The sequence below is a fragment of the Meles meles genome, chromosome 8 (assembly GCF_922984935.1).
Source record: "Meles meles chromosome 8, mMelMel3.1 paternal haplotype, whole genome shotgun sequence".
Taxonomy (NCBI): domain Eukaryota; kingdom Metazoa; phylum Chordata; class Mammalia; order Carnivora; family Mustelidae; genus Meles; species Meles meles.
In genome coordinates, this window is record NC_060073.1 from 64,372,692 (window position 1) to 64,388,812 (window position 16,121).

The window sequence follows — 16,121 nt, forward strand, 5'->3', positions numbered from 1 at the left end:
TGACAAAAGCATAATTATTTTCTTAGAATTTTGCTAGAAATAGTTAATAAAGTATAAAAATAAGTTTATTTCCTATCTGACTTCAGTCACCTTGGGAAAGAAAGACAAGGGAAGGATTTAAGGGCGAAAAAGGTATTAAAGAAAAATTAAGTCAAGGAAAGGACAGCTCTTTAAGCTACCAAAAAAAAAAAAAAATTGTCTTAAGCATACAAATGGTTAGAAAGAAATGAAATACTGTACTTTTATCTCCAGGTAAGATGGATCGGTAAAATCGGTCCTTCTTTTTCTTCTCCTCTGGGTTTGGAGGCAGAGGTTTGGAACCATGGTTTAGGGTTCCCGCGTCTTTGCTGCCAGCTCCAATCATAGTGCTGGTGTTTCTCATCGGAGGGGCTGGGGGTTTGTCTTGAATGTCTAGGCCGTTATTTGACATTGTCACCACCACCAGCAGCTACTGGAATCAGAAAGAACAACATAACTCTTTTATTATTTTCATGCAAAAGGAAATTCATGTTGAAAAATTTCAAAGAATCCAAATGATACAACCCATCCTCAAGGGCCCAGCTCAAACCTTTCCACCACACACCGTAACTACTACCATCTTACTCACTCAATAATACTCAAAGATGTAATACCTACTCTGTGCCAAACACTGCTGAACATTCACAAGATTCTTCTTTTTCTCTACCTAAGATATTGGAGAGCACAGAAAACCAGCCTGATGTAGTCTGAAAGGCAGAATTTGGCCCAGCTAAATTAATTAGTAATCCCAGTGCCACTTACTAGCTTTAAAGAAATTCCTTAACCACTTGGGTTCCATTTATTCATTCATTAAATAAAACTAACAGCATTCCACACAGTGACCCTTTGCCAACCTCTAATTTTGTAACCTTAGGAAAATCAAGTTCCCTCTCTAGAATGGACTGTATCACTATATCAAGAGTCCGTAAAGCTGCTGGTTTTGTTAATAGTTTTACTGGAACACAACCGTTCATTTACATATTGTCTATGGCATCTTTCACATTCCAATGGCAGAGCTGAGTAGTTGCAACAGAGACTATATGCCCACAAACCTAAAATATTTATCTAGTCCTTTACAGGAAAAGTTTGCTGACCCTTGGCCTATGTCATCTTTCCAGTATTTTCTTCCTCTAAAATTTGACCTTGATCTAAATATATGATAGTCAGTGCAGTAACCATCCCATCATATACGGTGTTGAATTTACTGGCAATCTCCAATGCTTCTGGTAAAGAGAAGGAATAAAATCTTTAAAAAAGGGAAAAAATTGATATCATATAGTAACAAGAGTTTTAATGAAGATGGATGTTATTACTTTAAATCAGTAAGTGTCCTTGACAATGGGCAGGCATATACATATACAGAATTAATAAAGTCTCTCATTATTCTTCCAGGTTACGGTGGAAACTATATCTTTGGCCATGACTACTTAGAATATAAGCTCCTTCAAGTAAACACAATGGTGCTTTAGAGGCTGAAGTTTCTGATTAATAAATAAATAAATAAACCAATGTAATAAACACCAAGAGCTTTTTAGAAATATAGATGTTCTGTTCTGACCCCCATAAATTTTTATTTAGTGCAACTAGGTTATGGACAAAATTCTGTAATGTTAAAAATTACTGATCCCAGTGATGTCAATTATTTAAATGCTATGAACAAAATTTATTAACCTTTTTTACATTTTTTAATAAATGTAGGACTAAATGATCCCCTGCATCTATTTCTCCCTTGAATTCTTTCTCTACATGCCATAGGTGATCTAAAACACAGCACTTCTGTATTTTTTTTACATTTTTTATTATGTTCAGCTAGTCAACATATTGGTTTTTGATGTAGTGTTTAACGATTCATTAGTTGTGTATAATATCCAGTGCTCATCTTAACACGTGCCCTCCTTAATACCCATCACCCAGCTATCCCATCCTCACAAACCCCTCCCTTCTGTAACCCTCAGTTTCCCAGAGTCCAGAGTCTCTCATGGTTTTTCTCCCCCTCTGATTTCTTCCCATTCAGTCTTTCCTCTCTTTCCCTAAGATCCTCTGCACTACTCCTCATGTTCCACCTATAAGCAAAACCATACGATAACTGTCTTTCTCTGCTTGACTTGTTTCACTTAGGATCATCCCCTCCAGTTCCATCCATGTTGATGCAAATGGCAAGTATTCATCCTTTCTGATGGTATATACGAAATAAAAAACACATCTTCTTTATCCATTCATCTGCTGAAGGACATTTCGGCTCCTTCCACAGTTTGACTATTGTGGATATTGTTGCCATGAACACTGGGATGCATGTGTGCCTTCTTTTCACTACATTAGCACTCCTCTACTTTAAAATCCATCACTGACATCCCAGAACAAAAGCTAAAGTGCCTTACCAACTAAGCCACCATACCTGGACAGAGCCTACACTCAAACTATACCTTGGAAATCTCTGTTCTCTCGATTTGCCAAGTCTTTACCCTTCTTCCAATCCCCCAGTGCTTCTTGTCAAAGATTTCTCCCTCCTCTGACTGATAAAAATCTTACTCATCTTTCAGGCCAGATTCAAACTTTACCCCTTCTGTAACTCATCCTAACCTACCTCTACCAAACCAACCTCTACCTCTACCAAACCAACCTCTACCTCTATCTGCTCTTTACTTCTCTTTTTGATCAAAAGAAATTAAGTAAGCAAGAAGAATTATTAATCTATATTAACTCTCTGGGTGGTGTGCTTTTTATCCATTTCTTCTGGCTTCACTTTGCAGGTCTGCCTTTGCTTTTTCTCCCAGCCCCAACTCAAGTCCCTCAGCTCCCACAAAGGGAATTTCCATGGGCTGAGTCCTCAAGTGCACCTTCCTACCCTGGACTGCAGGTTCCAAAATTATACTCCCTTCAGACACCTGACAGACTAAGCAGGCCCCGTTCCTTGCCTCTTAGGTCCTTTTGCCCAAAGCTTCACTGAATATAGCTCCCCTTCAAGGCCACAGCCCAAGATTATGCCAAGAGAGGTTCACCACCCTTTCTGATACAGGCTTTTCTTCATTTCTCAGATCTTTCAACCATGCCTGGAGAATACTCAGAGGGTATACCTCCACTTTCAAAATGATTCCAAATTATCAAAACCTAAAATCTGTTATTGGAATACAATGCATGAATCCTCTGTACCATATTCTACCCAAGGTCATCTGGCCTATGCTTGAAAACTTCCATTTTTAGGAAATCTATGATCTCAAAAGTCAGCCTATTCTATCTTTGGTCACTTCATTTAGAAAGTTCTCACTTACATTAAGTTCTATGTATTTCACACTGCATAGCAATTATTTGTTTATACATTTGCCTCCCCCCACACCCTCTTCTCTGCCAGCTTTAGACTATGAACTCCTCAAGAACAAAGTTCACTCTTACTTATTTCTCAAACCCCAATACCAGGTCTGGCACAGAATAATCAATAAAGATTTGTTTAATAAATGAATAAAGAACAAGTAAACAAATAAATGAATAAACAAACAAACACTACTTCTGTTAGTCCTAAATCCTATCTCACGTCTATTCAGAAAAGTCTATTGCTTCTTCCCCAGACTGAACCTTAGGTACTTGAAATCATCTTTCAAAATCCCCCAAGTCTTCTTGTTTTCTCAGTGTTAAACATTGAGTTTTCTCAATGTTTCTCAAATCAAGTTTTCTCAATGTTAAACATTGTCTGTATCTTCTCTACACCGTACAATTTTGTACCTTCCCGATCCTTCCCTCTGAACTTACTTGGACTTAATGTTTCTATACTACTTTACAGTTTCCCTGCAGCCCTCCAAACAGTCCCTTCCTGTGGTTTCTCCACAAGTCTTTACTTTCTTTGTACTTCATAGATGCCCTCACTGGTCATTTTGCGATCTACATTCAGCAAAATAATTGGCACATTTTTAAAACTACGCCATTTTAAACTTTGTTTATAGAAAAACAAGTCCAAAGGATCAATCCTGAGAGGAGAAAGGAAAAATATACTCAATTCTTAAATAAGGAGACCAAACACATCTTAAATCTTCTCGCAGTCTGTGCAGGTCAAATATTTGGGACAATGACAAGGCAATGCCTTCTGATGGGCTGCAGTATAAAGCAAGGCTCAAAGCCAACGTTTAGAAAGATAGTTCAGATGGCACCCCGCTATCCATCCTAGACAACAAACTGCTATAATAGAGGAAAAGACACGCGGATCATATTTTACCAATGCTCCAGAGGCTCGGGACCCTAATAATTTATGAGCAACTAATTATACTGAAGTATTAATTATGAATCAACGGAATGGCTCTGTAATAAACGCAGGATCATTGTGAGGTTTCAGAAAGGCCATCCGTATGGCGATATAATAAAAAGATGACTGGATCTAAAATCAAGAGATCTGGATTTAGGTCCCGGCTCTGCTATGTACTAGTTATGACTCTAATAAAAGTCCCCCTACCTATGAACTGCAATTTGGTGTTTCCCACTCTATGGTCACTAGACAGATACTGGTCAAGAGGCAACCAAGTATTAGAAGTAATTTATGTCCCCTTTTCCATAAAAAGCATAAAAATACAGTGCTAGTGCAGAAAGAAGGGAAAGAAAACGTTTTTCAAGTAGCCATTATGTGTAAGGTACTTTACATACTGAATGAAACGGGAGACGGACTGAGGGAAGGACTGTGTACAGCAGCAGCTACTCCTTTCCACTTTATGACATCCGATGCCACAGCCACTAATATAAAAAGGGCCAAGATAAAGAATTTAAGATACACATAACCTCAAAGCCAGAAGCAACCTTTCAAAGGTCGCCTAATCTGACCCTCTCATATAACAGGTAGGAATACTGAGGAATTCATTCTGTAAACACAGAATGAAATTCCTTAAACACAGCAATTTAAAGGTGGGATTAGAACCCATGTCTTCAGACTCTCTGCTAAAGAATTTTCCAAATATACCTGAGGTAAGTCTATCCCCTGTGTACCTTTTCTGACCTGAACTCTGCTACTCTTGATTTAGGTAAGTCAAATCCAGCCAGTGGCAAAAAAAAGCACAATATATACATGTTTGGCTGGACCTGATTGATATTTACTAAATGTCTTTCATGAGGCATAAATAAATTCTTGGTCTTCAAATCAGCCATGTGAAAGTTACATACACCTTTTATTATCATTGCAACAATATCATTGCAATTCATTTAAGTACAATTCATATCAATAAATTTCTACTGAGTACTTACACATAAAATGCCATGGTAGAAACCAGGGACAAAGAGATAAATAAAAGAATATGCTCTAACTCTAGACATTCTCAGAGTTTAGAAAGCAAGATACATAGGACTAGAAAACCACAGTGCCAGGCCCATTGTGAACAGTGCTACAGAGCAGTACAAGTGATAAAATGTCAGAAGACACGAAAAGGAAAAACGGTATTGAATTTAGGTGATCAGTGAGGCTACATAGAAGAGGTAGTGTTAAAAGCAGGGGCTTAAAGAATAAATAAGTCAGACTAGTGGTCTTTGACTCTGGGCTATTAGAATCCCCTAGGAGCTTTTTTAAAAACACCAGCTCAAGTACGTAGGGGGCAGTATATTAATATATACAACTTACTTTGAAATGTGTTTTTAAAAAGTAAGATGGATTATTGGATGAACACGGATATAATATTCATGTCCATATATAATTTATAGTGGATATGATAAAGAAAATATATAAAAATGTTAATGGTAGAAGAATCTAGGTGGTAGAGATACAGGTATTCACTATAAAATTCTTTCAACTTTGATGTACTTTTGAAATTTCTCCTAATAAAAGGGGTAGAGGGCAAATACCAGTGCTGAGCTCTGATTTAACTAGTCTGAAATAGGTATAGGCATTGGTAAAGTACCTGAACCAAAGAAAACAAACAATAAATAAGCAGACTATTTTGATGGAGAATGATAATGGCAAATGCATCCTAGACCACAGGAATAGCTAAGTGTGAAAGTACAGTGAGGCAGAATGCAACACTAAAATAAAAAAGTAGGACACAGCGATCAGAGAGCCTTTTATGTTCTATAACACCTACAGCACTAGTCAGAAAAATGGTCCCTTCTAAGCAGTTCTAGATCCACGCAATGAATGTCCCATGTTAAAAATAAAAGATGACACTTGATTTAAAAAGGCTGTGGAGAGATGACAATGAGAAAAGAACTGTTGCCTGGAGGAGGGGACCAGCTGCCATCCGTCTGCACTGAGGGCTCTGTGATGCCTTGAGCTCACACAATGGGACTTGGAGTTTTGGAGAGGCCTATAAACTGCTTAACAGAGTTGCTCAAATTCTAAAAAACAGTTTCCCCACAGACCTCCTGAACTAACTATCTTTACAAACAGGATTTCAGCCATCATTTGGCTCTGATAGTTATTAAGCTATCATTAGAACATTATCATTATCATTATAACATTAGAAAACACTTTGGAATTTACAGAAAACTTGGAAATCTACTTGGTTGGTGCCAGTTTTCTCATTCATGCATGCAAATATTTATTCATCATCTACTGTATGCCAGGCTGTGCTAGGTGCTGGGGATAAAATAGTGAGCAAGTTAGAAGAAGCAAAATATCAAGAGACACTGCCAGTCACCCAGAGCCAGCAGAGGCACAGATGTGAAATAAAGTCTGTGTGACTCCAGGACCAGCTCTTTTTCTACTACACCACGTGTCACTGTTCACTCTAACGGCAAAGGGAATAGATAACCTCTAATAACTCCTCAGGCCATTATTTAAGGTGAAGAAGGGAAAGGCCAAAGAAAAAATAAAACCTAGTCCACAAATTAATCACATTTGTCAGTCAACAACTCAAAGCAGCTGAGACTGGCACAACCAACACTCCACCCAGAACTGGGGAGTACTGCATGCCCTTGACACCTGGTTATGAGAATCTGATCTTTAATTAAATTGTGCCAAGAGGTTTTCTTTGGCAGGAACCCGGAATGCTGCAGTCTTGAATTCACTGAGGGATATCCTTCTGACACGTCCAAGGCACTCCCACTATGCACCCTCCAGCCACTTGCTCTGGTTTAGCAACAAGAAAACAACTGCTGAGGTAGCAGGGAGGAAAACTGGAGGCTGTTTCTGAGTTGTTGGAAAAGCTACTTTAATTTCAGACACTGCTTCCACAGGTAAAATACAAATAAGACTGTACTTTATAGAGTTACAAGAATTTATTTTTTAATATTTTACTTGAGAGAGAGAGGAAGAAAAGAGAGACCACGCGCATGAGTGGGAGGAGGGAGAAGGAGAGGCAGACTCCCTGTTGAGCAGGGAGACTTGTCATGGGAGTGGATCTAAGGACCCCGGGATCATGCTCTGAGCCAAAGGCAGATGCTTAATCAACTGAGTAACTCAGGCACCCTGATTAATAGAATTTAAAAGCATAGATATATAGATATACATGGAACATATATATGCACCTAGCATGTTGCCTGGCACAAAATAGATGTCCAAGAAATATCTGTTCTTATCCCCCACTCATCTTTCCAGTTTTATCTCTACTATTCCTTAAACTTAGTCATTCCAGCTCAATATGCTTTCATACCCCTGCCTTTGCCCACACTGTTCTCCCCGCCTAAGATGTCCCAACTTGTCTGCCAAGCAAACTCCTACTCATTCTTCAAGACCCACTTTGATTCACTTTCTCTATGAAACCTTCATAGAAGCTCCTCTAATTCTATCTTTTCCCCAAAGTTTTAATTTAATTATACATACTTTATGCAGCAGTTTCCATATTTCAGGTCAGCCCCACCAGACCACAAACAAGACAAGGGACAAAACTGAGTCTGTCACCAAGTCCCACCCAGTACAGACCTGGCACACACTAGGTACCTTGCAAAGGCTCACTGACTAAGGCAGCCTGGTTTACAGAAAAACAAAACAACAACAACAACAACAAAAACCAGAAGCTAGAAGGATCCTGAAAAACCAGCCAAACCTTTATTTTATAGCTGGTAACCTGAAACCCATAGGGGTATGAAACTTACCTAAGATCATTCAGTGAAATAGTGAGGACATGAAGAGACACTGATTATTCTGAATCTCTTAAAAACACTCTCTCTACACTAATTATAATTTGAGACAGAATGAACAAAGGTCTGTATCTGGAATTAGAGAGCGTGGGAGCCAGAAAAGTGAAATGGAAAAGGCAGAGAGATTTGGGGTCCAAGACTTAAGCTAGCCCTGTACCTTCACCCTCCTCTCCCCTGCCCCCATACCTACATCATACCTACACATCTTCCTTACTTCTACCACCCTTGCAGATAGCCACTAGAGTTACTTGCAGAATCAGTACCAGTACCAAGGTACTGGTACTCTCCCTACCGTATTGGGAAATTCCTAACGTGCAGCCCCAATTAAGTTATTCCTAACAGTTAAGGGGAAAATTTAAATCTATTTTACCAAACCATTAGACTTCCCAATGGAAGCCCTGAAGTGAGAAAATCATCACTAAAACGTGAGGCCCATACAATCTGAGAGCTGGAAGGAACTTATAAGGCCATCTGGTTCAACCACCCAGGAAACACTGGAATCTACTCAGTTGTCTCCTGAATGGGTTGACCTTCTAGTCAATCTCTGTCCAAACATTTCCTATGATTTCCCACACTGCCTTATCCTTGCTGCCCAGTACCCCATTCCCAGTCACCTCACTCAAAGACTTTAGTTCCTAGATTAGTCTTCTTCTGTACCTCCCCAATTATCATTCTAGATGGCCTCTACACCCTGCCAACAATGATGACCATTCCAACACACTGGCCATTTCAATTGCTGACCTCTAGTCCAAATTGGCCAATACTCCCATAATCACACCCTGAACCTTGAACCTTATCACCAAAATGTGTATTAACTCCAGTACCTGGAATGAATTCTATATACTCCAACACAACCTTCTATCCATGCAGCTCACTTGCTCAAGAACTTCTACTATCATTCCTAGACTTTATTTTGAGCTCTAACCCACTATCCATTAGTACCTCCTGTCTTCACCTCTCTTTTTCCTTAACTATAGCCCATCAAAATCATTCAAACATCACAAGCCATCAATCCTCTAAAACCCAACAACAAAAAACCAAATGCCTCAATTCAAAAATGGGCAAAGGACGTGAAGAGATATTTCTCCAGAGAAGAGGTACGAATGGCCAATAAGCACATGAAAAGAAGTTCTAATGTGCTTATAATTACTAATCACATGTGCTTATAATCACTAATCATTAGGAAAATGCAAGTCAAAACTACAATGAGATAACACCCTGCACCATTAGAATGGCAATTATCAAAAAAAGAGAAACCAAAAAGTGTTGGTGAGGATGTGGAGAAATTGGAACCCTGCACACTGCTGGTGGGAATATAAGTTGGTGCAGCCACTCTGGAAAACATTATAGCAGTTCGTCAAAAAATTAAAAATAGCCTTACCATAAAAATGCAGCAATTCTACTTCTGGATACATATACACAAAAATATTTAAAACAGGGTCCCGAATATATATTTGCACACCGATGCCCACAATAGCATTATTCACAACAGCTAAAATGTGGAAGCAATACAAGTATTCTTTAACAGATGACTAGATCAGCAAAATATAATATACAAATACAATCAAATATTATTCAGAAAAAGACAATTTTGTAATATGCTACAACATGAATGAACCCTGAGAACATTATTCTAAGTGAAATAAAATAATCACAAAAAGACAAATACCCTATGATTCCACTAATATGAGATACTTAGAGTAGTCAGAATCATAAAGACAAAAAGTAAAATGGTGGCTGCCAGGGGCTGGTAGGAAGGGAGAATAGGGAGTTATTGTTTAATAGGCACAGAATTTCAGTTTTACAAGATGAAGACTTATAAGATGAATGGTGCTGATGGTTGCATACTAATGTTAATAATGTATTTAATGTCACTAACCCACACACTTAAATAGTTAAGATGGTAAGTTTTATGTTATGCATATTTTACCACAAAAAAGAAAAAAAAAGTAAGGGGAGTAAGAATTTGCTCTCCAATAGATACACTACGATGTGCTGAAAGTTCACAATGCTATCACAGTCATATTACCATAGGAGCCTGTTAATGCTGGGGTAGAGGCCAATGAACTAAGACTTAAGATATTAATTACAAGCAATGGATAACTGATTCTCAGTAAAATGTGTAAGATAATAAGAGTTTGTAACAGGCTTTCGCTGTACATGTACACTTTAAACAAATCTGATCAATCTAAACAAATCTGATAAATAAAAACAACAACACACACACGCACAAACAAAACATTAACCACCTTTTCTTCTCTCCCTTTACAAAATGCAACTGGCAGAATCCCAGCTTTGGGATAGTTGAACTTCCACTCTCCCCCAACTGTCTCTGTACTGAAGCAGCTGAATATCCTAAAGACTGTTACCTAATTGACTGCTTTCACTTGAAAATTATGAATACCTTTCTGCAAAAGATTACCTTGTCTCAAATGGGGATTCAATTAGGCTTCCCACTCACCCCTTCACCTTCGCTGATGAACTCACCTTCTGTAAGAAAACAGAAATCCTTGCAGGAGAATTCCATATTCCCACTCCCAAATCCGTATGCCTCCCTGCTCCTGTACCACCCATTTACAATGAAGGAGGTATTCCTACTCCCATGAAAAGCCATTCCTTCTTCTCCCTCAACTTGCACTCCTTCTCACCTGGAGATCATTCTCTTTTAGCTATACTAACCAACCAATCTATCAATCAATCTCTCCCACTCCCTCTCTGTCTCTCTCTCTTAATTCTATTCAGTCATTCGATATGTATGTATTGAGTACCTACAATGTACCAGTACTAATCTAGCTGAATAAGACAATGTCCCTGTGTTTGCGGATTTTATGGACTAGTAAGAGAAGTAGACAAAGAAGTAAGCAAATATATAATGTCAAGACCATAATGAAAATAAAGAGTAGTGACTCTGGGTGGGGGGAGGCCAGGGATGGGTGATATCTAAGACAAGATGATCAGGACAGGCTTCTCTGAGGAAAAGACGCTTAAGACCTGAATGAAATGAGACAACAATCAAAGTAACATGTGGAAGCATTTTAAGCAGAGGGAGCAGTAAGTACAAATGTCCGAGATGAGAATATTTTGGGGCATGTAGAGTACCAAAAAGGACAACAAGACCAAAGTTTAGTGAACAAGGAGAAAAATGGCAGAAAAATTAAATTAGAGGTACAGCCAGAGGTCAGACTATATAGGACTTTACAGGCCACAGTAATTTGGATCTTGTATCAAGCATGAGAAGACACTGAAGAATTTTGAGTAGTGATCTGATTTATGTTTTAAATGGACCACTCTGGCTACAGAAAACAGACTGCAGGGGAGCAAAGGAAAAGTGAAGAGATCATTAAGAAACTATTACGTTAATTGAGGTGGGAACTGGTGGTAGCTTGACAGGACTGCAGTAGGTATACTGTAGTACAGTAAAGGTAAGTATTTTGAAGGTGGAACCAAATGGCTTATTTAGAGATTGGATGTACAGTGTAAAGGAAAAAAATGAAGATGATCTCTAAATTTTTGGCCTGATCTGTAAATACTGAGTGAATATAAACATGCTATAGTGTCTCCTATTAAAAGACACACATACACATATACTCCTCCCTTGACACCAACATGTTCCTCAAAACACATTTCTTTGTTTCCCTTCATAGCAAAGCTTTTCAGAAGAATTGTCTATTTACACTATCTCCACTTCCTCCCCTTTGGTTCACTAAGTAACACTCTCTATTTCACCAAAAGAAGTCTTGTCAAAACTACCAACCATCTCCATGTTGCCAAATCAAATGGTTACTGTTCTGTCCTCACCTTACCTAATCTCCCTGCAGCATTCACCTGGCTTTCCTTTTATCTTTCTGTGTATTCCTATCTCCTTTGCAGACTCTTCCTAGCTATCCTTGACATGTCCAAGGCTAAGAACCTCCTTTCCTCATACACTACACTCTTGTCTAGATAATTTCATCCATTCCTATAGCTTTACTTGTTACTATATGTTGATGGTACCCAAGTTCTTACCTTTAGCCCAAAAGTTCTTTCAGACTAATAATCATCTGTTAGGCAATTCTGCCTGCATTTCTTCTAAGTACCTAAACCTACAATGAACAAATGAAACTCTTGGTTTTCACAGCATCTATCATGAAATATTTTTGCTTATTTATTATACATCTCCAGCAATAAACAGTAAGCTTCACAAAGAAGCAACTAAGTTCTTTGTGTTTACCAGTCTATACCTAGCAATGAAAGGGGGCTCGGCAAGAGAACACACCAAGATTTACTAGACCCTGTCTCTGGCCTCAAAAAGTCACATACTAATGGGATAGGTGATCCATAAACCACAATGACAGTATGACACAGTAAGTGCAACTGTGAGTGGTGACAGGAAGAACACGAGTGTTTCATGAATCCCAAAGAGGGGCCCTTAATAGCGTAGGGGTCGAGGAAGACTTTCTTTAGAAGATAATTTAAGAGTTTATTTTTGCAAAAATAGCTATTAAGTGCCTACTAGATATATTTTTATATAATTATTTTTAAGCTTTAAAATAACTCTTCAAAGTAGGTGTAAATATATTCTATTTTATATATGAAGTTTAGAAAGATAAAAATCCAAGGAGCTAGTAGGTTATGGAACCAAAATCTGAACTGAGGTCAATATACTTTTATATCCCTCCCCCTCCTTCCTTTCCTTCTTCTTTTTTTCCCCCCTGTATCACAAGGTGCCACCAAAAATAATATCTTTTATACTTGCCACCTACTATTTGTTTGACCTAAAAGAAATCACTGTATCTCCTGAACTCAGTTTTTAACATAGGGTTCAATTACCAGTCTCTAAATCATCCTTGTTCTAACTCCCTCCTTTTCCTTCATTATTAAGGACTGAGGCTCAGTTTTAAACCAGTCAGTGAGTAACCCTAGGCATTTCCTTTTTTTATATAAGATTTTTTTAAATTTTATTTATTTGAGACAGAGCGAGTGAGCAAGAGCAAGGTGGAGAGGCAGAGAGGGAGAAGCAGACTTCCCAAGAGCAGGGAGCCCAGTGCAGGGCTTGATCCCAGGACCCAGAGATCATGACCTGAGCAGAAGGCAACCACTTAATCAAGTGAACCACCCAGGCACTCCCTAGGCATTTCTTTTATGCCACAGCAGCTGAGCATTTTTCATGGCTGAAAATGCATTCAGGAACAACCACAGTAACATCTGTAGAGCACTTCACAGTTTACAAATTATTTTCACACATTCATTACTTCATTTGATCTTCATCAACCCTATGAGGTGTTAAATCCCTATTTTACGGAGGCCAGTGGAAGTGAAATGCCTAGCCTAGCTCCATCTGGATTTTAGTCTACCAGAAATTGAATTTAAGAAAATAGAGGGGCGTGGAAAAGGAGGAAGAGAGTAAATGACTTATAGAGGAAACTCACCCAAGTGACCTAGAGCCAGGAGAAATTAACAGGGACCAAATCAGTTTCCCGTTCAAGGTAATGAGTGTTTGGCCATGGCACAGTGACCTACCACTTGGAACTGCTATTTTTTCATCTCAGTAATACCTTGAATCCAGCCCCACATGTGGACGAAAATTGTAAGAAAACTCTCTGTATACTATATGCATTCACAGAGTCTGAAGATACCATGGCATAAGAGAACAGATACCACCTTTAGAGAAGACTTGAATTTAGGCACCAGCTCAGCTACCGACTTGCTGATTAAAGTTTCCCCCTGTGTTATCATAGCCCCTTGTGCTTCTATCACATATACATTAACACATGCGGTTACAGATGTCTGTGCTCCTTGACTCACAACAGAGGGTAGCAACGGAGTCCAGTTTCCATCTTTGTATCCCCAGCACCTGGCACCATAACACACACAGAACAGGTGATCCAGAGAATGTGTGATGATGATAGATGTCATATTCAAAGCTTTTTGTATACATGTGCATTCCACATTACAGTGCAGACAGTGAGTGCCAGGAAAATAGCAACTTTGTCTTATCTCTGTTTCCCCTCCATTCCCCCACTCTAAGAACGCTACTCAAGAAAAGTTAGTTGAATAGAAACAAACCATTCCAAAAAGCCAGAAACAAACCATTCCAAAAAGCCAGCCTTCGGAGGTAAAGAAATTAACCTATATGGTCCTCTTTTCCAGACTGTAGTCTTTCCCACCACACCTACCTCCACCCAAAAAAACACCTATCTTGCCCAGTCCACCCTCTTCTTCAAAAGATCACTGTTCTTCTCCCCAGGACTCCAACTTCTCTCCCTCTACCCCATCTCTACTATCCCCTCTTCTTTCATAGGCTCACAAGTCACCTCTTTCCCTCCAGGTAAGCAATGCCTCAAAGCTGCCATAGAGCTTTTGTTCCCAGTCACTTATCACAAAAGACAGTCTGGGCCTCTGCCCAGCCCCACTGGACACCTTGCTCTTCTCCCACTCTAGTCTTCAAGGTCTCCACTTCTCATCTTGCTTACTCCCTACTGCCTACTGCTGCCTCCTCCCCTCTGCTTATTGGCAGGCCCAAAGCAAGACACAGAGGAAGTAAGGAAAGAGACTGGCACTTGGGGAAGACAGAATTTGTAGATGAAAGCTAAACCTAAGGGAGTTAGGTAGGAAACACAGTGTTTGGACCTCACAAACACCACAACAAAGGTCCCTACAAACCTATTAATAATGAGAAAGCTTAACCAACAATTCTATTTCCTGTATTTCTTTTTTAAGATTTTATTTGTAAGTAATCTCTACACCTAACACAGGGCTCAAACATGCAACGCCAAGATCATGAGTCCCATGCTCCACCGACTGAGCCAGCCAGGCAACCCTTAACCAACAATTCTAAAAGGAAAAGAGAAGAAAGCCTAACCAAGAAGAGAAGGACCCAAGAGAGGGAAGGAAAAACTAGCTATGGAGGGGAAAGGATAAGAAAGGTAAGTATAAGGAGAGCAGGAAGAAGGAAGAAAGTGGAGGGTGGGAGAAAAGATGGGTAAGGGAGAAGGAAAAATGACCAGGAGTAGGAAGTAGAAAGAAAAATGGGGGGGAAAAGACAGAGACAGAATCACAGAAAAACTCGGGGGAGGAAGGAGATCAAAATAATCAAGGTAGGTTAGTATCAGGCCTAATATGTTTCTTGGTCCCAGATGATCAAGGAAAGAATTATAGTAACGCATTACACAGCCCCCAAGGTCTGTCATTAACTAGGCTGAGTAAGGAGGGGCCTCCAATAAAGATAGTCTAGTTTAAAGATTTTATTTATTTATTTGACAGAGAGAGATCACAAGTAGGCAGAGAAGCAGGCAGAGAGGAAGGGAAGCAGGCTTCCCACTGAGCAGAGAGCCTGATGCGGGGCTCGATCCCAAAACCCTGGGATCATGACTTGAGCCGAAGGCAGAGGCTTTAATCCACTGAGCCAACCAGGCACCCCAAGACTGCCTAGTTTAAAACAGTTTTACACCCAAGTATCAAATCACTGGCCAGTTCAGAGAAAAACCATTAACATGCCTTGACCTGTTTCTTTCCAACCCCACCTCCCTACACCCAACGTTATCTATACTCAACACCAAAACAATCAGCCTTTTCAACCTCTGCCTCGTCCGTCCATTAAGTGTCTGATGGCATCCAAAAGGCTGGCTGGAGAGGATACAAATGTCTTCTTCTCAAATTCCCCTGTCTCTTACATTGTTGAGGGGGACATCTCTGCAGCTCATTCTAGGGCTTTAACCAGCTCACCTTTCCAAAACGCAGTTTACAGAAGGTCAAGCTCCTCACCGCACAGATAAGGAAACTGAGGTGCACAGAGGCTTCCTGAACCATACCTACCCTTCCTTAGGTCTCCAATGTCCTGGTTTACTCCACCTCTTAGCAGGTCACTTCAATATAATGTCCCTCCCCAGAACCCAAGACAAAACCCCCCATGGTCCCAGCAGGCCCGCAGCTAAGCCAAACAGAGTGGAAAGCATCACAGTAACCACCAAGCACAACGGTGTTAGCAAAGGAGAACGGTTCCTGAGACACGGCAGTTCACCCCAAAACCAGCTTCTCCTTCACAACCTTCCCTAGCCAGAGCTCTGCTTCCAGGTGCTGGCCTA

General features: G+C 39.7%; 1 protein-coding gene across 4 annotated transcripts in view; it reads right to left on the reverse strand.

Annotated features, from left to right (window-relative positions):
• Positions 1-16,121, reverse strand: part of PAK1 (p21 (RAC1) activated kinase 1) — a 154,954-nt gene that overhangs the window by 74,312 nt on the left and 64,521 nt on the right. For 3 of the 4 annotated variants that reach the window (XM_046016053.1, XM_046016055.1, XM_046016052.1), the window contains exon 2: positions 241-451. In XM_046016053.1, the coding sequence (XP_045872009.1) occupies positions 241-430 (190 nt within the window). In that variant the 5' untranslated portion in view covers positions 431-451. The remainder of the gene's footprint in view (positions 1-240; positions 452-16,121) is intronic. The other variant, XM_046016054.1, reaches the window with a different exon arrangement.